Consider the following 23453-nt stretch of genomic DNA (forward strand, 5'->3'; position numbering starts at 1 on the left):
AATTAAAACACGTTTATGTCAGTGGTTGTAATGTCACAAAATGCAGAAAGGGTTCATCTGTAATCAGATGCCTTACGTTGCTGCCTCTGCTCAACGTCCTTCACCACACGTTTACTGTTAGCTCTGAGTCGCCACATCACAGTTTTACTCAGCTTCCCCCTTCATGGTTGGAGACACACAAGCTTAGACTGTCTGAAACCGAGGCATTACTCATGCTCCTTACTGGTTTGGATTCCAGTTTTAGAAAAGCACTTCTTGTCTTAGTTTAGTCACACTTTTTGGGGGGGGGGGGGGTCAAGACTCAATTTTACTTTTTTTTATTTATTATTTATTTTTACTGGAGTGTAATGTTCTAAAATGTAAATTTTGCTTTGAATCATTTTGTACTAGCTTGCAGAATGCGGAGCTGTTTTCCAAACACACCAATCACACATCAGTTTAAAAGACCGAAGTTTTACTCTTTGCAAATTCTATTTTGTTTATGGCCGCCTGCTAAACATATTCCCTCCCTCTCTCTGTCTCTCTTTCTCAAACTGATGTACCTCTCACTTTCTCCAGAGGCACATATCTGTATTTTTAGCTGCTTGTATTATTTAAAACCTGTCAGATTGTTGAGATCGGTTGATTCTTTTCCCCCCCGCCCCGTCTGAAAACAGCTGCCTGTATCTGGAAGCGATATCGAACGATGTGAAAACCTGGTGAAACAGCAGAGTGAAACACAAAGACAAATCATCAATCTATAGCCATTACCGTAACCTAAACTTTTCCAGTTGTTTGGCATAATTATTTGTATGAAAATAATGATGTATGGAGGTGGAGATTGTTTAGGCTTTGCGTTGTGAAATCAGGTCTTGATGTCTGTCCACGTGAGCCAGAATATTGGACAAAACCGAATGTTTACGTGACTTTGATGTACAAAATTTGCAACCAGATCTAGTTTGTTAATGATGCTCTTGAGCTCCGTTGCTTATATCTTCCAACAGGCAACAGCGTTGTGCTCATTGCTGAGCTAGTACTGGAGATGAGTGTGTAAAGCAGCAGGGGAGATGGCACGTGTGGTCATTCCTTGACTTTAGGCGTTCATTTTCACTAATAGTTGGTTTTATAGTAGAGGGGAAAGAGCCCCCCGTCTGCCTTACAGTAGTTTACAGATGTTCAAGGGAATTTGTGAAGCTTCGTGAAAATTTAATGAATGAATCGCCTCCAGGTCTGAGTGTAGCCCTGCTGTTTCTCTAAGTTTATTTCTTTTTCCCTCTTACACAAACTGTGTTGCTCAACATATCGGCAGCCGCCGCGTTTTCCATTTCCATCAGTCTTTTGAGTCCAGGTCTACTCTGTGCTACGGCGGTTAGCTGCGTTGGTCCGCAGCGACGGCGTTCTGTGTGCCGCTCACATGTTCAACCTAAACGTGCATTTCCCTCGTCAAATATGCCTCTAGGTATCTGCGAGCAGGTGTGCTCCCTGTATGTGATGGTAGCCACTGTGATGAAGTGGCTGCCAGTCCGGGGGTGTGTATGTGAGTAAGCTTCTGCCAAACCTCTCTCTGGAAATCTGACCTTTTTTTCCACTGAATTGTCAAAGTTTATTTAAACTGGTTGGTTTCCTGGCTTTAATTATGGCCAGCAAATTTAAAGCATGGTTGAGGTCGGGCCCCATTACAGACAAGTTCATTATCCTACCGGAACACCCAACTTGTCCTAAATTTAACCGTCTAGCCGTTGCCCTCAAGTTGAGTTGAAGAATGAGAAGCGGCTGTTCCTTCTTCATCAGTTCTTTTTTTGCTATCTGAAACTACCACCAACAGCAAAAAACGTCTTTTAGCATGATGCTGCCGACACCATGCTTGAGAGTTGGATCATTTTTGTATGCTTGAAGGTCTCCTACTGAGCATTCTTTGCAAATTCTATTTACTTCATGGCAACCCGATAAATGTCTTGTCATTGAACAAGGGCAGATTTTAGTTGCTGGTTCTGGAGGAGGTACTTCTTTCTTAGACAATACCCTCATAAAAAGTAAAGGTTGATACTTGAACCAATAGCAGTAATGATCCCATTCACATATCAAAACTGGTTTTGAAAGACATAAAGCAGGCTAACATGAAGTATAGCCCTGAACTCAACCCAATGGAGAGTCGATGTATTATCCCTGAATCCCATCTGAATGCCAAAGAAACCAACTAGTTTAATTAAACTCTACAAAAACTGGTCAATACCCAGCCAAATTTCGGCTGGAAATGTGTTGATTGTAAGTGCGGCAAGCTCTCACTAGTCTAGCCCCTTAAAGCTCTTTCATACGCGACACGTTTCTTCCATAAAAAAAAGAGGTCTTGAATCCGACGGTCATCTTTAAGTCTTTACTGAACTTAAAAGAAAATAAAAATAACAAACAGATTCAAAACAAATAGAAAGTGACGGTCAAAAGACTGTGTTACTCTCCAGGTGCCAGACTTCTACAAAGAGCAAGTACTTTCGTCTTTGATAAACTAATTAGTCACTAACCAATCAAAAGGCACCATGTCATAAGCTCAAACACAATACAATTAAGACGCTTATCTTTTTCCAATAACAGAGTAAATACTTAACTCACATAATCACAAAATAACATTTTGTATTAAGCTCCAAAAATGTATATATGGCTCCTACATTGATGGATGTGGTTTCTTTACATTTTGTTTAGGAACATTTATTTAAAGTGGTCAAGGATTTTGTATATATCTGAGCATGCAATAAATGTGTATCTATGTGGCTTGGAGGAAATCCACCCGCCCCCAAAAATGTAAAACTCATAAATGTTGATTGCATCATCATTCCACCCTGATAAACAGGTTGTCATATCTTGGTAAATATCTTGGTTGTCATATCTTGGATAATGAACGATATTCCTGCTCATTATGAGTAAATGTAAACTTTTCATCAAAGCTATTTTCAGCTTTAGTCAGATTTGTGTTGAATTAAATTAAGAGCAGTTGTGACATGAAGCCGATTTTGCAGCTCTTAAGTTACGATAAGGCTTAAATACATCAGGCCTTATCTTAATTTAGACAGACACACACACACACACACGCGCGCCGATATGTCAGCACTCTCCCAGTACAGACCTTTCTTTGACCTCCTCCCATTCTCATTTGGGAAATGAGCATGAGATGAGGTATATAACCATTCCTCTGTATAAAATATGCCAAGTTGCAGAAGCTCTCCCTCTTCAACAAGTACTTCTAAAAATACAAAGACACAGGCATGGTTTTCTTTTGATGTGGCTTGCTTTCTTTTTGTTGTTCTTCTGCAGTCAGTTATTACAGCCAGAAGTTTTAGGACTGGCAATGGATATGAAATTAGCGGCAGCTGAGATACCAGCAACACCCTGTCATGTAAGGCAAATGCTTCAGCATCTTGAGGATAAAAAAAAAAAACAAAAAAAAAACTGAGTCCTGCTCCACCTACTGAGCAGCTGAGGTATTACCCAAGCCAATGATCTCACTGGAGACTTCCTGTCCGCAGAGTTCCCAAAAGGCAAAGAATGATCTAATTCCTGGGGCTTGAATTTCAATCAAAAAGATTCTTTGTTTGTAATTCTACGTAACGACGATTAAGTAACTTGTATCTGTTAGAGGGACTGGTCGTTGTTGGGATGTGTATTATTACTTATTCAGAAGGAATATTAGATTGTTTCTGGGATATGAGACAGTGAGTAATGTCTAATTTGTATAATTCTCCCAAGCATTTTCTAAATAGATCCCTCTTGTAAATATCTGTGTTACGAAAAAAAACAAAAAATCCCTCAGAAAAAGTCAATGACATGAAGAAATAAATGCACAAAAGCTTTAAATATGACTTCTGTTTATTTAAAGAATTTCCAACATTTTCGTATTGTCGTAATTTATTTAAGTCCATCAGATTAAAAAAAGTCTGGGTCTTGCATCTTTAAATGAAATACACGTTTCTCTTCATTATAACCTTTTTTAAATTAAAGTCTGTCAACTGTTTTGGATGTGAAAAAGTTGCAACTTATTATTGGTTCTGTTGCACCTCAGTTCTGTGAAAGGGCCAACAGAAATGTCAGTCACCAAAGAAGTTCTCTGTTTCCATTTAGTTGCTGCTCCACTCTTTCTACAAGCCGTTGATCAGACAACCTTTAGTGTATTTGTGTGCAAGTATCTCTACATGTTTACGGAAACCAAACCAAATCGTGGAAGGACTTCTACAGTAAGCAAGACCTGGGATTCTGTCTGATTAAGCAAGCCACTGAATCGTTAGCCACCAAAGCCTGCACAGATTCGGTCATTTTTCCAGCCTTGGAATTGGACTGCAAAGTTGACAGCACCTCGTTAAATCTGCTGAATAGCTAGACTGGACACTTTCCATGAGTTTCCAGCCATTAGGTCATGTGGAATATGGCACATGTCTTCACCATGTAACCCAGAAGTGTTAAGAAAGCACTAGAACTACATAATGAGCTCTTCAGTTTTGGTAATTTACAGCAATTGAACGAAACATTACGACATAAGTGTAGCACTTTGCTGTTTTGCTGGGGCTGAAAAATCTCCAAAGCCCCAAAGATCTCTGGCTGCAATGTTGTGATTCTGTTTTGTATCGGATTTAATGCAGAGCCTCGCTCATGTTTCTCTAGGATTGACAAAAATCCACATCTGTTATAATAAAACGGTGGTAAAAAAAAAAAAAAATAAGACAACCATTTGTTTTTAGCTTATCTTATTGTTTCAGCAGCTGCTCTGCCTTCTCTACTTCTGTTTTACACAGTCCACTGTTTTCAATGCTGAGGCAAAAATGGTGAACAGTGTAAAATATAGAGGCACAATCACCTACACTGTTTGTACTCAATTTTAAATATCTTTTTTTTCCCGTTACACATCTGTTTTTCTGCACTGATATATTTTATTGTACTGTAAATAGCCTTAATTTTCAATGCACATTTTGTATATTTTTGAAAAAGTGATCCGACTCAGTTGCTCATCTTTTGGATTGTGAGTCTGACATTTTCTTCTAACTACACAGTTTTTCTTAATGTCCTGTACAGTATATTACAATCACTGTTATTATTACTGTTGTTAATTGTTTTTCTATATATTGTTTTTAGTACTTCAAGAACTTTTTTGTGTGTGAACCTGAATTTCCCCTACGGGAGGCCATGAAGTCTGTTTCTGTTACAATTTTCCTACTCCATTACTGCACTATGTTGTCTCCATGTGTTTCAGCTCTTATCTTGTGTTTTTGTTTTTTTGTCTTCCCATTCAATTCACTCCTCTTGTGTTGTTCATTATTGTAGTTTTGGTCTTGCCATTTTCATTTCTTTCCACTGTGTTTAGTTTCATAGTTTTCTTCCTCTGTGCCTTTTGGTTTATCCTTTTACATTAGTCTCAGTGTTTTCCTCTACTGATGTGTGTATTTTTGTGTTTTTAGATCCTTCTTGTTATGTGTTTAGTTTTCTTTCCTCAGTCTCTCTGGCTGGACCACTCTACTTCAGCTGTTCTGATTTTCTCACCTGGTTTCATTGCCACCCTCCACCCCTTATTAAGCTGTTAAGCTTCTTAGTTTCCATCATTCAGCTGTTCGTTCGCAAACATTTTTCATTCTGTCGTTGCGTCTGGCGCACCTGCATTTTGGTCCAACCACAACGCCAACCATGGCGGATTCATGTCTCAGGTTTGATGCATCTTTGCACAAGAAAAACGCTGTAGTCCTCACAAGGTTGTAAAATTTCAATGAGAACGTTCAATGATGCTTGCAGACGTTCGTGAATGATTCAGTTTGGGCTTTGACTGGGCCATTGGTTTTTATTTATTTCTGTTTGCTTCAGGCATTCTGCTGCAGATTTCCTGCTGCATTTAGACAAGTCTCATATTGGATGTAGAATACCTCTGTTATGCGAAGGCGTTCATGGTCGACTCAGTGACTGGAAGACGCACGGTTTCTATGGTTGACTTCACCGCATCATCATTACTGTGCTTGCCTGTTGGTTAGCCGTTGTTATTCTGCCGAAATGCTGTTTTTGGTCTTTCCCAAACATGACGCAATACATGTTGACTAAATGTGATCAAAATCTATTGTTCCAGAAATCTTGTGGTTCACCCAGATGCAACTTTAGGAGCCCAATATTCTTTCTACACAGAAGAGATGCTCTCCTGGGAACCCTTTTGAACAACATATTGCATCATTGATTTTTCCTCCTCGTCAAGAACTGCAATATGAAACATGCCAACTGACCTCTGTAGTGGATAACATGCAGTTTTGTTTGAATTTGCTGCAGCATCTGCCTAGCTGCTACTTTCCAACTTCAGTTTTAGGGAGGCAAGTGCGGATTCAGTTTCTCCCATCAGATTTTCCACTGCTGCTTCATTTCTTGCTAACTAGAAAATAATGTAAAAGTATGTGTTTTTGTACACTTGAGGTTAGATTTATTTGAGCGTTAAACCTGGTGAAGACTAGATAATTGCTCTTACACCTTCGACTGGAGGAGAGTAAACTGACTTGGTCCCATGACTGCACTGAAGGTGAAAAACATAAATTTTTTTTGGAACAAAATTGAAAACACACTGTAGTTGTTAACGTTGCAGACTTTTCCAATATGCTTGTAGGTAAGAGTCAAGACGGAGATCCCTCATCCCTACAGTAAACCTCTGTGATTTGCAGCATCAATGTATCAATGGAGCACTAAAGCTGTTCTGGGAGTGCACACCGGCTCTGCCTCGTACTAAACACACCTTAAGACTATGTTTTTGTACTTTTTGAAAGGAAAGTATTAATGGGATGGACGACAAGATGAAGGCTTCTTTTAGGAGAGATGCTCTGTCCCACATAGGGACTGTTTCACGGCACGTTGTGGCAGAAATTCTGCGAACCGCAGGTTTTAGCCTCATGCGAAGAGAGCAGATTGTGAAGCTTTGGGTTAGTCACTGGCCACTTTATTAGGTACGCCCATTAAATTGCTGCTTAGTGCAGACAGTGAGTTAGTAAATCACAAGGTGAAGTTCAGCGCATTTAGGCATCCAGACGTGCAGAAAGCAAGCTTTAGAATGGAGAGGAAAGGAGGCTTAAGCAACTTTGAAAAGTGTGTCGTCAATAGTCAGCCTGGTGTGAGTTTTTCAGAAACAGCTACTGAGATTTTTGTGCACATCTGGTTATCTGGTGTATGGAGCATGTTCTGAAAATGAGAAAATCTCCAGTGAGAAGCCGTTTGTGTGACTGAAAATACCTCATTGATGTCAGAAGAAAACACGGCTGGTTCAAGACGATACTGGAATCTCAATGTGTTTCTTTCCTGTAAAGCAAAACAGTAGACAAAATAAAATGTCTGAAACTGTTGATGTGCTTTTAATCAAGTATTATTTACCTTGGTTTTAGTTGATGCCACTAATTGGCAGAACTTGCAGTGTAGAGAAAGCCCCTGGTTTGCGCAGTTAAGTTTCTTTTTCTGGTAATTACTCAGGGAATCTGCAGCGGTGATGCGATCATTTCAATTTGAGCCCTGAATTCTGCAGGACTGTTTCTGACACTTTGGTGAATGTGTGCCGCAAAGGAATAATGCAGTCCTGAAGGAAAAAGATGTTTCAACTCCATACAACCAACATGAACCTAGTAAAAAGGGCAGTGGGTGACAATATCTGCAACAGAAATGGTGAACAATAGAAATCAAGATCAACAGGGATAAACACGGTACAACACAGGAGAAGCAAAAGCATTTTATTCATACAAATATTTGACACAATTACAGCAAAGAGAGTTTTTTTGTTTCAATTCAAATATTAAACCATCTACAAATATTGTTGATAGTTCATTGCTTTTGGGTGACTTCTCTTTTTGTTTGTTTATGGTCCTGGTTTTCTTCCAAATCAACTAGTGTGGATTAGGAAAGTATTAGTTTGCTGTATTCTAATGCAAATATAATAGTTTGCAAATTGCTTATTATCCTTTTTAATATTTTTTGTTGCTGTGAAATATCACTGGCCTTTTTATTATTAGCACTGGCACCAATCACACAAATACCACATTCAAAATAGCACCTTCTGACATGACAAATCTAACAAAAGAGGTACAAAAAAATAATAATAATCACAGGACCTTTAACGATGTGCCAGTACACCAGTAGCTAAATTACAACGCAAACCTGATATTGGTAAGGTTTGCTTAAAGCAATTTTTGTTTAAAATGACTTCAATAAATAATATAGGGCTTCCTGGGGACACTGAACAAATTCATAGCTGTGAAAAGATTTGCCATTTACTTCCAAGTGCAAGCTATAAAAATATCTCTGTACCAAACTGGAATATTCAACATGAGAATCAAACATAAAACAATGGACTGCTGAACATTCTGGAGAAAGAAAAAAACATTTAGACTAAATTATGTTACGTTCCCATTCTCCTCTTTAGCATTTTCCATCGGATTCGCTTGTGTGTATGAAAGTCTCACATCTTTCCCGTTACGGGCATGTAGCAGACATCTACACTTCAGGACGATACACTTCTTTTTTCTTCTTACAGGGCTTTTACAAAATCTGAAATATCAGAGTTTCTTCATCTTCACACGGTCTGATTTTGAGTCATTAGCAGAGCAACGTGTGGGCTCAGTAGGGGTACGCTGAGATGGAGATGTAGATGATGAAGATGCTCTGGTACGTTATGCGACCGTGTTCTGAGATGGTGGTGGCCTGAACCTTGAGCCTCATGAGTCCAGGTCTATCCAGAACCCGCCGAGTGAAGATGATGCCCCTGCCAGCCTCGTCTCTGATGTCAAACACTCGGCCCGTCACACCGGTGACCGATTCCTGCTCGAGTATCGTGAAGGAGGTGCGCTCCTGCAGGACGCCCGACTCCGAGAACGCCGACAGCCGCACCACGTTGTGATTGGGCGGTATGCCGGAGGGAAGCGTGAGCAGCTTGTACTGCAGGAGCAGCGGCGAGCCGCCTGCGGCGCAGTCCAGAGAGCAAGGCCTGAAGCAGGTCCTGGAGAAGCCAGTGGGAAAGAGCAGAGATGTATTTATTACAAGAAAAACTAAACGTTTGTGTAGAGACGTAGCCAAAACGGATTACAGCCGAAGAAAATGATTTACACAAATTTTACTGCTTCAGTATTAGATGCCTTTATCAGATGTTTCCAGGATATTTTTTTAAACACGTCAGAAAGACTTTAATAGAGGAATGGATCAAATTTATGTAAACTGTCAATTTCTTCCCAATGGGATTAACATCCAAGGAGTTCCCCGGCTACGGTTCCAAATTTGAAAGTTTTCACCACTAAGCCACTTAAATTATTACTTTTGCTTTGTGACACAGAGCTCTCTACTGAGAAAAAAACAATGTTCATCAACAAATAACTGCAGTGTTGTGGAACAAAGCTGCTCATTGAGGACGTCTACATCCCATTCTTTCATAATGTTTTTAGACAAAACTGTGAATAATCCCATTCCTTCGGACTGAAGGCAACCCCATAAGAATGGTTTCGCTGTTGCCAGGATACGGACGTCATGGTAGAGTTCATTCAAAATGCTCCACTTCATGTGTGTAGAAACATTGCTTTCTGCTATTAAAGAGCAAACTCTGCATCAGTGGAACCCTAATTTCTCAGTTGGATTATTTTTCAGGAATTGGCTAAATCTTAAAGGACTTTTGCTGAACTGAAATTGTTGATAGTTTGATAATGCAGTATTCTACATGTCAGCTTTCTATGTCAGACTTATTTCCATCACAAAACGTTTTTGAAACAAAAACGTTTTGTTTTTGTTTGTTCGTCTTCAAACCTTTGAGCTACTATCCATCTGGGAACTGATTTGCTTTGTAACAGGACAAAACGTTGACATCTTATTTACCCAGGACGTCCCCCACTTTGGTAGGAAGTAGGGCAGGGTGTATCCAAACACTGGTATCCCCCTCTGGTATTAAAGCACATCTGACTGAGTCCACACTGAATTCCTTGTTCCACGCACTCGTCAATATCTGTTAAAAGGAGGGGATCCGGACGTTTCTGTTATTTACAGGAGCGGTTTGAAGGTTGTGTTCAGTGTAGAGCGATTCAGGAAGTTCATACCTTTACAGCTTCTGCCATTGGGCAGAAGTTTGTATCCTGGAGGGCACAGACAATGAAAGCTGCCGACTGTGTTTCTGCATTCATGTTGGCATGGCTTCTTCAACAAACACTCATCCACGTCTGTGGAAAAACAATAAAATAAATAATAAACTGTTAAAAACACTAAGGCTACATTAAAAAGAAGCTGTTTTGACCTTATGTAATCCTTCCTGCAAACAAGTATTAATTCAAACCTACCCACACATGCACCATCTCTGCTGGTGTAGCCCACAGGACAGCTTTGCCTCGTAATGCGAGATGCTCCGTTAGAGCGGGAGATGATTGGCCGGCCGAGGGTCGACACCAGCTGTGGGCGGAGTCTCGCCCTCACTCTGGTGCCGTTGGTGAAGATCTGGCCTCGCTCCAGCCCCGCACAGGAGCGCCCGTCCCCCAGCAGCAGAGTCCCAGGAGGGCACAGGCACCTGAAGCTGCCGGGTACGTTACGGCACTGGTGCGCACAAGGATTTGGCGTTTGCGAGCATTCATCGATGTCTGGAAGGCGTAATAAGATTCATGTTGGAGTCAATGTGGGACCCTTTTAAAGAGGGGTTTCATCAATCGGGCAATAGAAAAGTCCTACCCAGACATGGAAGGCCGACTCCCTGAGATCTGTAACCTCTGGGACAAGCACATCCGTACCCTCCGACGGTGTTCTGGCAGATCTGACTGTAGCGGCACATGTGACTTCCATCCTGGCACTCGTCAATATCTAGCAAAAAAACCGAGAGGCAGCTTGGTTCAAACATTTTATTCTTAAAACCAACTAAAAAAAAAAAGTAATAACTGTAAAACTGAAATCAAACAGACAAAATAAGTGCACTTTTTTCACCCTTATTACTTTTCCACATTTCTGCTGTTGAAACTGTGAATTCCCTATAGTAGATATTTTGGTATATTTGAGGAACAACTCTGCACAAATCATTCCAGCTCTCATCCTGAGGAACAGACTGAGTCCACAAAATTACCCTCAGACATTCCCATGAAATTCTGCTTATTGTCAAGTGTCTTGAAATGCTCTTAATTCCAAGTAATTTCAGCTCTGTCAGTAAGATTGTTGTGTGTAAAATAAAATGTAATATCCCTACACAGCCACAGCTGTTTATCTATATACAGCACATAGATGCTCTAATGCTAAAGTTGGCACATTTAAATTAATTAAAGTAAAGAAATATAAAGATTTCCCAACCAATCCCAGGGGCTGGATTCTAGACAAGGTTTATTTTTAAACATTGGTCTGTGAGAACAAAACTTAGCTTCTGATAGTTATTTTGTAAGTGGTACAGCCAGGCGTTGCAAAGCAAAGTATTAATAATCATGACCTATTCTTGTGAGCAAGGCTTGCAGAATTCTAAATTTATGGCATTATTTTGTTCTAACAAATCTACGATCTACTTTTTTTTTTTTTTTTTGCATTTTACTCTGATATCACAGTGGAAGAGAGACTGAATTATCTGCTGCAACTCCCTGTCTGCCAGCGTCTTATCACTGCTTTCTGTTCAAATATTCCCAGAAAAGTCTCAGTGCAGAAGACAGAGAAATACAGAGAGGATCTGAAACACTCAGTGAATGACATTCAAAGCAAAATCAAGAAATCTCTCGAATTACTTTTTCTGTAAATTTTGTTCACGCACTCTCAGTGAATCATCAAACAGAGTAAACACAGTAAGAACTTCAGCTGACTATTCTGGATGAAAAAAATATATTCAACAGGAGCAAGACTTGAGTTCATCGAGGGTGTAAAAGTATATCTTGACTTAAATATATCTTTAAAATAAATGTTAAAACTATGCTGATTTTTGTTGCCTTCTTGTCAAAATGTACTATTTATTTTGTAGAACTTCCTGCGTGAAAAAAATGTACAAGTGTCAACACAAACAGATACTGTAATGTCATTGTTAAGTTCGTACGTGTGATACAAGCAGTGTAATTTTACTGCACTTTAAAGGTATCGTGTTTCAAAGCGTGCATGTGCCATTGACTTTCTTCAAATCGATATCAAGGAGAAAATCCTGATGGGCACACGATCATCCCTTGAAACAACTAATGTGTGACAGTCACTCACCTACACAGGCTCCGTTTCCTGCTGTGGTCATTCCAGCCGGACAACTGTCAAAACACTGATATCCTCCATCGGTGTTGCGGCACTGCTGGTGTGCCGGGCACACCTTCCTCATGCACTCGTTGATGTCTGGAAAAGTCCAAACATTCACCACTCAACTGTGGAAATAATGTCATTACAGTATACCCGACATAGACACACCACAGATTTGATGAGGGTTGGATTTCACACTAACAGACTGACTTCAGCAGACTCATAGGGGAAACAAGGTAACCAAAACCCTGGCCAAATAAATAAATGACCCCAGCTTAAGCTGTCCAGGTCCCCATCTGATCTGAAGAATATGTGAAGATGGGGAAAGAAAATGTGCTCATCTGGGTCTTAACCACTTTACAAAATGTCTGTCCCCAAAACACTATGAGTTGTTTTAATCACAAGAAGCAACTGACTGACCAATGCAGCGATGTCCTGACGACTGGTATCCAGGATGACAGATACAACGGTAGGAACCCAGAGTGTTGAGACACTTATGGTGGCACGGGGAGACAGCAGACTCCTGGCACTCATCCACATCTGAAACACAAATTAGCAATGAAAGAGTTCATCAGTACTTATAGAGTGCCTTCAAAATGTGTTTAGAGAGCTTAAAGCTGCAGTACGTAACTGTTATAAAAAATATTTTTCTACATATTTGTTGAAGCTGTCACTATTTTGTGAAAGTATGGTTATCAGAGGGATAATCTGTGAAAATTGTTTGTACTCTTCTGCCTTCTCCCAGTGCTACCTAAAAATAACCAATCAGAGCCAGGAGGAGGGCCTTAGCGCTGTCAATCATGCCTATATGAGATTACTTCATATTATACTGACACGACTTGGTGGCAGTTTCGACAAACGTGTAAACATATTTTTAATAAAAATTACATACAGCAGATTTCACATTTTTTCTTGGTAAAACTTAAAACCTTGATGTATTTTACTTAGATTTTATGTGACAGACCAAAACAACGCAGTGCAAAACTGTGAAGTGGAAGGTAGACGATAAATGGTTTCCCATGTTTTCTACAATAATAATTTGGACAGGTCGGCGTGCGCCAAATCGCTCAAACACACTTAAAACTGCAATTGAGATTTTTTTATATTTTTTTGTGGAAGCACACACATTTGCTGGAGATTGTTTATATTTTAGTGTTTGTTCAACTTTTTATTTGTTGTTTAATACTTAAATTCGTAAAACACATAGTGTAAAGGCCTGTAAGCACTGTTAAGCTGGGAGGAAAGCCAGTCTCTCTTTGTTTGCCCAGCCCATTAATAATATTTAAATAAATATATTTTCTGGACATAGGATACTGCCTTACTGTTGTAAGTTTGAGTAAATAAATCTTCGCTGCACTTAGATGCACTCTGGAGAAAACAAAAGCTTTGCTAACAGCTGGAAGGAGTTTGTGTGCGTCATGAAAAGTGACATTTTTTCCGTAGGCTCTGTCTTTTGGCTTCTATCAAGCATTGTTGTTGCCATAATTAAGAGAGAAACTCATAAACCAAATTAAATAAATAAATAAAACAAATGCTCTTTAAAAATAATCAATAAAACGGTGAATGGCTTAGCCTATCATCAATGGTAAATAAATTCGTCCAGTCACCCGACCTTATTATGTTCGTCAACAAACCTCTGAGGCCTTTAAAGTACGGCTGTATTTTTACTGACATTAAATTATACACATACAATCCTAATGTAAGACATTGACATTTGTAGTTGCAAAATTGGAAAAAATGAGAAACATCGGTTTTAAAGCAATACCAAATGTTGTACAGCGTGCTTCAATTGGCGATAAATGGCCGTAGGACAGCATATGTCAGACTGACCTTCACAGCTGGTTCCTGTGACGCTGGGTTTGAATCCTGGTCCACACTTGGCCTGGCAGCGGTATGTACCCACTGTGTTGACACACTGCTGGTTGTAGTGGCACATGTGGGAACCTTGGGAGCACTCGTCAATGTCTGAGTGGGATGCATACAATTAAACACAGTGTTGACATAACAATATCTAAGTAAACGCCTTTAGCAGATACCATTTATTATTATTATTTACATATTGGCATTCAGCAGGTTATATCTAGTGTCTCACCGTGGCATGTATTGGTCTCTGTAGAGATAGTGAAGCCAGAAGGACAGGCACAGGTGAACCCTCCCAGGATGTTGTTGCATGAATGGGAGCAGGGAGACTGCAGGGCACACTCGTCTTCATCTAGCAACAAGACATTTTGTTACATTCACAAAACCGAAGAACTGAGAGAAAAATGCCAATAAATGTTGCCAGCAACCAGATGAGGCAAATAAGAAAAAACGTCACACCAGCACAGTAAGAGGCCGTGTCGAGACTGAAGCCTTTTGGGCATACGTCTTCAAAACCATCTGCAAAAAAAGAAAAGCATTATTTCAGGTTCAACAATTCACGTGTAGGAGGAATGTCAAAGGATAAGTTATTCTATGTATCCCCAGACCTGGTACGAGGAGGCTGGTAGTGATGTGGAAGTCCAAAGTTAGGGTGAACATGTTGTAGACGCTGTTTATTCCAGAAACCTTGAGCAGCTGAAGTACAGGGCCTTGGCGTTCGTCCTGCCCCTCGTAAACGATGGTGTGATTACATCGCAGCACCATGGGACTGCCTGCTCTCTGGTGGGTCTGCGATGACCATGAGTACAGCTGTCCTTGGCCCGTCTGCACGTATGACTCATCAAAGTCCTGTGGGAGGAAGGTCAAATCAGGTCACACAAATCGAAGGGATCCATTTCTGCAGATTGACGTAAAAGAAACTCAAGATACAATTGAGGCCCCTTGGACACACATAATCACTTCCACAAACACACCTGAAAGCCCAGATGAGATGATGATAATGACGGCGGAACGAAGCCGTTGATTACGATGTCAATCAGCAGAACTCCCTCCGAGTCCAATCCCCTGGCCACGTGGGTCAGACGGAGGATTTCTCCTGTGAGAATTCAATAAAACATTGTTTCTTGGACAAACTCGAGCATGTTCAAGGTAGCGCGTGCTGCCATCTGCTGGCGGCTTTTACAAATGAGTGCTCAGTTCTGACATAATAAGAAATACTGTCCTCTAATTTCTTTCTGTAATTTTTGTTTATTTTTCAATTTAGATGTAATTTTTACCTGTTGTCATTTTTTTACGTTTTAACGTACTTGCTGCACTACATTACAGATTAGCAAAGCCAAGGACCAGTAAGGTCCTGTATCCATCACATGTGAAATATGTTAAACTAACCTGGTATTATGTTCTGATTTCATTCTACCGGATGAATAAAGCAATAAAGGAAAAAAAAGTTAAGCATGTGAAAATTTGATGAGCTCACCGGTCTCAAACTCCAGCTGAGACTCCTGTCTGAACTGGCCCTGTGTGAAGGAGAACCCGTTTCTGGTGGCTCCGTTTTGAAGCACAGTGGTCCAATAGATGGGGGTGAAAACAGACACCAGAACCTGCAGCAAGGGACCTGCGACAAAGCATTAGTTCTTTACCTGCTACAAGTATTTCACAATATTTTAAAAATTTTCAATTTCTGAATTATCACTTATTCATGCAAGTGTCTAATAAAAAGTTAATGAATAAAAACAAACTTATAAAACAAAACACCTCATTTATTTAACCCACTTTATATCCAGGGCATTTTTTTTATTACAAAGGGTTTTAAGCCTCTTTACAGACACACAAAAAGGTAAGTGAACTTGCTGAAACAACTGCTTTGATGCTGCAGTACAGTATGTACAGTAACTCACCGACTGCAGGAGGGATGTTGTCCAGACGTGCCTCCAGAGTGCTGCTGCCTTGTTCCTTGTCGTCTGTGATGTTGGCCTCCAGGAAGGACACACCAAACTCTCTGTCATTCACCATCCCTATGAGACTGCCTCTAGTCTTACGTGGAACCTCACCTGTCAGCAGAAACCCAGACAGACTGATATATAGGAGTTTTGCAGGTGGTCTGTGTATGCTAGCTTGTTGTCAAAAGTAAAAACTTGGATAAATGAAAAAGTCTGGCAACGCTACCTGGACACAAACCGGTCTGACATTTCCTTGAGTCAGTGCTCCAGCCGCTGCAGGTGCGACCGCCGTTTGCTGGGGCTGGATTGTTGCACAATCTGTTTCGTTCCTGAAAACCTTGGCCACATGTACTGCTGCACGGATCCCATTCTCCCCAGCTGGAGTAACCTCCATGAACTATGTTAGAGCCGTCAGAGATGGTAGAGAGTCAGCATGGATGAGTTGGTTTTTACTGCCAAGCATGTGGAAATCAGCTCTTACATCACACAAAAGCAAAGCGAGTTATTAAAGCTGCGGTATGCAAGTTTAATTAAAAAAAATCTATGTTTTTTACATATGTATTAAATTTGAGAGATAATCTGTGAAAAAAGTCAAGGTCCTCCACCCCCTCCCAGTGCTACTATGGCAATCTGTAAAAATGCACCACTATTGGTCAAAAACAACCAATAAGAGTCAGGAGGAAGGTCTTAACTATGTCTATCATTCTTGTGAACATGTTGCTCAATGTACTAATAACGGGGAAAAGGAAAACTGTTTATCCACTGACATTGGTGAGCAAGGGTGAGTCTGTGTGAGGATGATTAACAGCGCTAACATCTGAGTATGACATCCCCTCTGCTTCTAATACAAACAATTAATGACTGCACATGGTAGTATTTCTGAAAGAAAAATACTTAAAGTCAGATCTGCATTTTGTTAAAATCCATATTGGCAGAATCTGAAGATTGGAAATTTGGATCAGTGCATCTCTAGTTACTGGTTTTGTTATTCAATTCATAATCTGTGAAATCATGTTAGCCAAACTCACTCTGAACCTTGAGGGTTATGGTCCTCTCGGCTGATCCGGCCTCACTCTCAGCCACACACTGATACTCTCCTTCATCTGCAGCCTGTGGATCCAATAGGTAGATAAGGCAGCTCTAAGTTGGTTAGTGTCCTACCATCTGATTGTGACATCACAATCCTTCAAAATAAAATCACTTACTTTTACAAGGACAGAAAACCAAGATAAAAAAAAATAAAGTTGACATGTTCAGTGGAACACCTGATTATATTCTATCAGGTGTCACAACAACGACAAATAGTTGTCACGACAACTATTAAGTTGTCATGACAGACAGGATTTGTTCAGAGAGGGAGAAATTTAACATTAGAGTCCTCGGTGGGAAGGACACTCATTCGTCTGTTAGAGTCTCAGCTGCAGGCTGTTCGATTACGGCTGCAGTTACGAACCATAACAAGGTTACAGACGAACGAAGGAGGAGCGAGTCTTGGAACATGCAGCGCCCTCTCTGTCACTTTGCCCCGTGGCTAATGCTGTTAGCCGCTGTGGCTGAACTGAATCTGATTTGGATGGAAGCGGGGACAATGTAGGACAGTCGCACACGGTCCCTACACTTAAGGAGACTGCAAATCAAAGCTTAATTTGGATAAATGATGTACAACTTTTTTTTTTTGAGATTCTTTAGGAAGGTCTAATTACTCAAACTTAAGCTGCAATGGTTAAGAAAATGGATTTAGTGAGATGTAAAAGGCAGAATAAAAAAAATAAAACACAATTACAGTTATGCTGTAAATGACCAGAGATCCATTGTGGAGTGTTTGCATTCGGAGGAGGTGGTGTAAGGGCTTCCCATTTCGTAGCCAGCGGAGGACGGGACTGGGGTCTCCGTGAACTGGACAGTCAAGCATTGCGGTGCCACCCTGGACAACCGTCTGAGACGTGTGGGCTTCACCCTTTAACACCGGAGGCTCTGAAGGTGCACAGAATAAATATTTAACACAGGAGATGAATAAATTATGACTAACTCACATGTAAAGCTTAAAGTAGAGATAATCCTTCAATACAATCTCACCTCTGATACGGACGAATGATAGCGCTCGGATGGAGCCCACACTGTTCTCTGCCAAGCACACGTAGGTCCCAGCATCATTCAGAGTCACATTCTCAGAGAGGACTGAGCTCCTGCCTGCCTCATCTGTAGTGGCTCCTAAAAGAGCTTGGTTGTGGTTAGAACCCAAAATACTCTCCTGAACCAAGACAACTACCACATGGCTGCACCTGAACGGAGTACCTCTGTAGGGCTTGTTGTTGATAGTCCAGGAGATGGAGGGAGGAGGTGTCCCCTGAGCATGACAGGACAAGGCCAGACTCTGCCCCTTGTTCAGGGTTACATCACCTGGCAGCTCTTTGAAAACCGGCCTGGTGTTGATTGACAAGTGGACGTCTCGTCTCGCCGAGCCCGCGGGGTTGGTGGCCACACACGTGAATATCCCAGCGTCTCCCGGCTGTGTGGGGAAAAATAAGCTGTCAAAATGAATTCCTCTGAGAACAGCTGGAGGCAGATGTTATTAAGCAGTTAACAGTAGAGATGCACCGATACCCATTTAAAGCACTTGGGAAAGCTTTCACCCTGAGATGCCGGCTTTAGCCAATTCTGAAACATTTAGGTCTTTATAGACTCCATCACAAGTTGATGCTGCCTTGCACTAGAAACCTCACCCTGAGTTGCCTGACCATCTGTATAGAGGTATATGCATGTTATGAGTACAGAAGGGTCTTGTTGTGTGAAGGTGCTCTAGGGTAGTTGACATAATATACAGCAGTTTCTGTATCTTAGACACCTTTCTGTTACCGAAAAAGCTAACTTTTGAACTTCACTCAGTTACAGCATCCACACTGATGTGTCTTCAGTTTGATCTGGTAGCGCTCAAACACAGTATTGGTAGGAAAGATCAGATTGATCAGGTTTGAGCTGAAAATGGGTAAATCCCACTCATCAGCTGATGTTTCGGTGCATGTCTCGTGCACTTACATATAAACTACATATAAAGTCTGACCTCCACTCTCTCGATAATCAGCTCTCCAGATCGCAGGATGGTGAATTTGCCAAGAAGGTTTGGGACAACAACGCCATCCTTCTCCCACAACACTCTGGGCTCTGGTAAACCCTGAGCCGCACACGGCAGCAGAGCCTGGAACCCCTGAATCACCGACAGCTCTGTCTGTGCTGGTGGAATCATGGGTGGAACTGAAATGCAACAGTTTGAGTTCCGTCAATGTGTTATGCTTCTTACACAACATGAGGAGGAGTTAAACAAAGTCTCTTTCTCACCCTGAACAACTAGCCTCATATCATGGCTAGCTCTGCCGGCCAGGTTTTTAGCTGTACACGTGTAGATCCCTGCATCGCTCCGCTGCGTGGAAGCAATTGCCAGAGTTCCATTGGCAAAGATACGCATATGAGCACCGTCAACCACAGGCCTCCTCTCTTTATGCCAAGTAACTTCAGGTTGTGGCTGACCATCAGCCGCACACTCCAGACTGACTGGCTGCCCTAAGACAGTAGTGTAGTCAATTCGGGGCACACTCAGCACCGGCGGAACTGGAAAAAAACAAAGGAAAGTAAATTCATTCATAAATGTCTCATAAATAAATGCTTAATATAGCCTTTTAAGAATAAGAAGTAACATTTGCCATGCAAAGAAGTAAGTAGAAGTCCTTTTTATATACATTGTGGCAACAATGTATATAAAAAGCAAAAACTGAAGTCTATTTTACCTTGAAGGACCAATTTGGTTCTCGCTACAGCTACACCAGCCTCATTCTTTGCTAGGCACTGATAGGTCCCAGCATCTCCAAGAGTCACACGAGAGAACTTCAGTGCTCCATTTGAGAGTACAGCCAGCCTGTGACCTGTGGCAGTCATATTGGCACAATTATTCAAATCTGATGAGATTATAATCCTGTGAGCATTGTTTGTGGAAATGCTATTGTCCCAGCGGTAAATATGGCAAATTCATTTGTAAAGACTCTGAAAGACAACACAGAGTGACTTTCTTTTAAAAACAAGATCACATGTTCTTGTTACCAGCTGCTATAGAAACTCCTTCTCTCTGCCAGATGATTGTTGGTCTGGGGAATCCTTGAACTTCACAGGGAAGAACAGTTCCATGATTTAACAATACTTGCACCTCCTCTGCCATCGGCCTGATCTCTGGTGGCTCTAGGAACGTGGAACAGGACAGAGTTAGCCATTTCACAGTTGACATATAACATCATTCACATTTTTTTCCCCCAGTGACTGGCCTAAGGTCCTTTAGGACCTACCTTGTACGGTCAGGGAGATGTGCTTGTGAGCCACTCCGGCCGGGTTTCGGGCTGAGCATGTGTATCTGCCAGCATGACTCGGCAAAGTTGCAAGTATCTCCAACACCCCTGCATGAACATGACATTTAAAACCATTTATCATATATTCTTGCTAATGTTTATATTAGAATCTAAATAATAAATTAGTTACAGGTCACATTATTATACACTGCAAAAAAAAAGAACTACAAGTAACTTTTCAGCAAGATATAGGAGATTGTTTAAGGCAATAATTCCTTAAGATTGAGGAAAAAGTACCAGTTCCACTGGAAGATTATTTCACTTATAGCACGGGAAACATGTCTAGCTATGAATGGAATATTTTGCCAGTGGAACTAGCACTTATTTCAAGCATACTAAGACATTTCCACTAAAAACGAGACAAAAATACTTGGTAAGTCTTTGTGTTTTCAATAATAATATCAATAATAATATCATCCATAACATTTAGTCACAGATAGGATTACAGTTATATCAACATTATTATAACCATATTAGGAAATATTAAGACTGATGTATCAGCAGAGTGAATACTTTGTTTCCTTGCGCTAAATAAAAGCAATTGTATCATTTTATCCAGTTTTCTTAGATTAACCAAGAGTAGTTCTTGGTTTGAGAAGAACTACTTAAACCAGTTGTCTTACCAGTGGGAAGAATGCGGTAACTTCCTCCCCTGGTTCCCAGTTTGGCTCCTCCCTTCGTCCAGGTCACAGTGGGCGGAGGCTGTCCTTGAACATGACAAGGCAACGCCACAGGAGACATTTTCACAGCCTTCACTGCTGTGACGTCATCCTCAATAGAAGGTGGGACTACAGAAGAATAAACATGTCAAGCATTCAGTGGAAATTCATAATAACTTTCAGAATGTGGCACAAAACTCCAAATCCCTGCCTTGGAGGATGACTTGAATGACCCTGCGCTCCTCTCCAACCTCGTTGACCGCCGTGCACTCGAAGTAACCTTCATCCTCATCAGATGGAGACAAAAGAACGAGAGACCCAGAAGACAGTAACCTGGATGGAGAGGGTGCAGAGGCAGAGCAACCTTCTGTATTTTCAGTTCTGCGTTAGGTTGTGTTATTATAGCATTTTAAAAAGTGGGTGCCGAGGTTATCATTAGCGAAGACTAATGACTAACAGTAACTAGAAGTAAAAAAGACACATTTTTGTTAATTGGAATAAAAATAAATACTTTGCAAAACAAGAAAAACTAATTCAAACTTTAATGGCCGCTCACAGAACTAATGAAAATTAACTTAATTTAAAAAGAAAATGTAATTAGCTTCCATTTGAGTCTCATTAGTATGAAGTCTAGTTTACGTTTGTTGTTTCTTTTTCCCTTGCAAACCTAGCATCATTTTAGCAGAAGTTGAAATAAAGCGCCACACTGCAGTTCGGGTTTACATTGAATATAACTGCATTTTAGAAAAACAACAAGTGTGTTGGAGGGGAACAAGATAAAAAACATGTGGTTATTAAAGAGGAAAAATCCCACTAACCTTAACATTTACTTGAAAAGCTTGGACAAGATCTGCCTTGCAGGCGCTGTTGTTGCGCTTACTATTATTCTGTCATAAATCTTTTGTACTTGACTGGTATGTATGATCATTCATTTTTAGTAATTTACCACATTTTTGGGATTTTGTTTCACAAAAACTATTTCTGAAAATTATTTTCTGTCTCTCCTAGTAAGCAACGCGTATTACAAAAAAGACTTAACGCTTTGACTGAAACTAACAAAACCTAAACTTAAAATAAGCATTTAAAAAATAGAAACTAAAGTCGAAAACAATTGGATAAAACTAATAAAAACTAAAATCAAAGTGAAAATCTGAAGTCAATAAAAATTAATCAATAACTGCAAAGCAATTAAAACTTTGGTGAGTACATCCACAACTTTGTGCTCACCTGTATGCACCAGGCTGCTGGTTAATATCAAGTGGTGTACCATTCCTCTTCCAGGATATTTTAGGTGGTGGTATACCTGTGGTCTCACAATTAAGCACACCTCTAGTTCCAGTGGTTACTGTTACGTTGAATGGACCTGGACTGATAGAAGGACCCACTAAGGACAAACAGAAAATTTTAGATAAGGGAGGCTCTTCCATTTTTTTAAATTGATGGACTATAAATTACAGAAGGAACACTGACAGATTTATAAAGAAACAACATGAGGTATTATTTACCAAACACACGTAGATCCATTGCGCGGTGATCTGAGCCAGCCGGGTTGGACACTGTGCAGTAGTAGCGACCAGCGTCATTCAGCTGAGCCCCACGTATACGCAAGGAGCCTTCAGATAACAGTGTGAACCTGAAACAAACACACAAGTGAACAGTCACTATGCTGTACTCATTTAGATTGTCTATTTGACAGCAAGTGTGAAGAGACAGATGCCTTGCCCAGTAATCTTAGGACATACTTATTATTATCCTGAGGCACAGGGAAGCCATCTTTCCTCCAGATGACCGCAGGTAAGGAGTCACCTTCAACTTCACAGGGTAAAACCACATCCTGGCCGAGATGAACCGTTACCAAGGAGCCGCTTTCCTTTATCACTGGTGGTACTGCAAATAGATGAGCAAGTGCAGCTGAATATATTTAGATTACCATTATTGCACAAAGCATTATTTTTTAAAAATTCGTTAGAGGGTGATCGTTTGTACGCAGAGTTTCGTAATGTGGAAGAAATGACAATTCAGATTTTGGCAGATTGAAAAGACTCTCATAAATCACTTTACAAAACAAAGTCGTTTAGAATAACAAATAAAGAGCTATTCATTTTAAACGAGTTTGAAAGCTTGAAACATAATTTATCACAATTTCTCTAAGAGCTGCCCTGATTTAATAAACATTAGTCCAGCTAGACGGAAAACACAAAAAAGTCAAGACCATTAACAGGATAATAGTCACATTTTTATGAATAATCAAAACAAAATATAATATTGGGTTTTGGATTGCATATAAGCCTTTACAAAAAATATTCACACATTTTGTCTCTTTACAACAACACACTTAAGGATTTTAAATGGATCTTGTTTGGGGAGCCTTATGGTGCATAAGACCAGTGAAGCACAAGACCAAAAGAGCACAGCAGACAGGCAGGGATAAA

The 23453-nt window shown here is 40.5% G+C and overlaps 1 protein-coding gene across 1 annotated transcript in view; it reads right to left on the reverse strand.

The window, feature by feature from the left end:
* Positions 1-7680: 7680 nt before the first annotated feature.
* Positions 7681-23453, reverse strand: part of hmcn2 (hemicentin 2) — a 61482-nt gene continuing 45709 nt past the window's right edge. The window contains exons 53-81 of the mRNA XM_028033930.1: positions 22764-22908; positions 22527-22654; positions 22249-22405; positions 21233-21354; positions 20986-21150; positions 20303-20410; positions 20064-20198; positions 19754-19888; positions 19308-19577; positions 19033-19223; positions 18267-18480; positions 18048-18182; positions 17755-17945; positions 17000-17081; positions 16198-16368; positions 15930-16082; positions 15509-15646; positions 15006-15127; positions 14640-14880; positions 14491-14550; positions 14264-14383; positions 14002-14136; positions 12592-12711; positions 12142-12267; positions 10660-10788; positions 10278-10571; positions 10041-10160; positions 9823-9949; positions 7681-8959 (exon numbers count right to left, since the gene is read on the reverse strand). Of these exons, the coding sequence (XP_027889731.1) occupies positions 8581-8959; positions 9823-9949; positions 10041-10160; positions 10278-10571; positions 10660-10788; positions 12142-12267; positions 12592-12711; positions 14002-14136; positions 14264-14383; positions 14491-14550; positions 14640-14880; positions 15006-15127; positions 15509-15646; positions 15930-16082; positions 16198-16368; positions 17000-17081; positions 17755-17945; positions 18048-18182; positions 18267-18480; positions 19033-19223; positions 19308-19577; positions 19754-19888; positions 20064-20198; positions 20303-20410; positions 20986-21150; positions 21233-21354; positions 22249-22405; positions 22527-22654; positions 22764-22908 (4613 nt within the window). The 3' untranslated portion in view covers positions 7681-8580. The remainder of the gene's footprint in view (positions 8960-9822; positions 9950-10040; positions 10161-10277; positions 10572-10659; positions 10789-12141; positions 12268-12591; positions 12712-14001; positions 14137-14263; positions 14384-14490; positions 14551-14639; positions 14881-15005; positions 15128-15508; positions 15647-15929; positions 16083-16197; positions 16369-16999; positions 17082-17754; positions 17946-18047; positions 18183-18266; positions 18481-19032; positions 19224-19307; positions 19578-19753; positions 19889-20063; positions 20199-20302; positions 20411-20985; positions 21151-21232; positions 21355-22248; positions 22406-22526; positions 22655-22763; positions 22909-23453) is intronic.

The sequence above is a fragment of the Xiphophorus couchianus genome, chromosome 12 (genome assembly GCF_001444195.1).
Source record: "Xiphophorus couchianus chromosome 12, X_couchianus-1.0, whole genome shotgun sequence".
Lineage (NCBI taxonomy): Eukaryota > Metazoa > Chordata > Actinopteri > Cyprinodontiformes > Poeciliidae > Xiphophorus > Xiphophorus couchianus.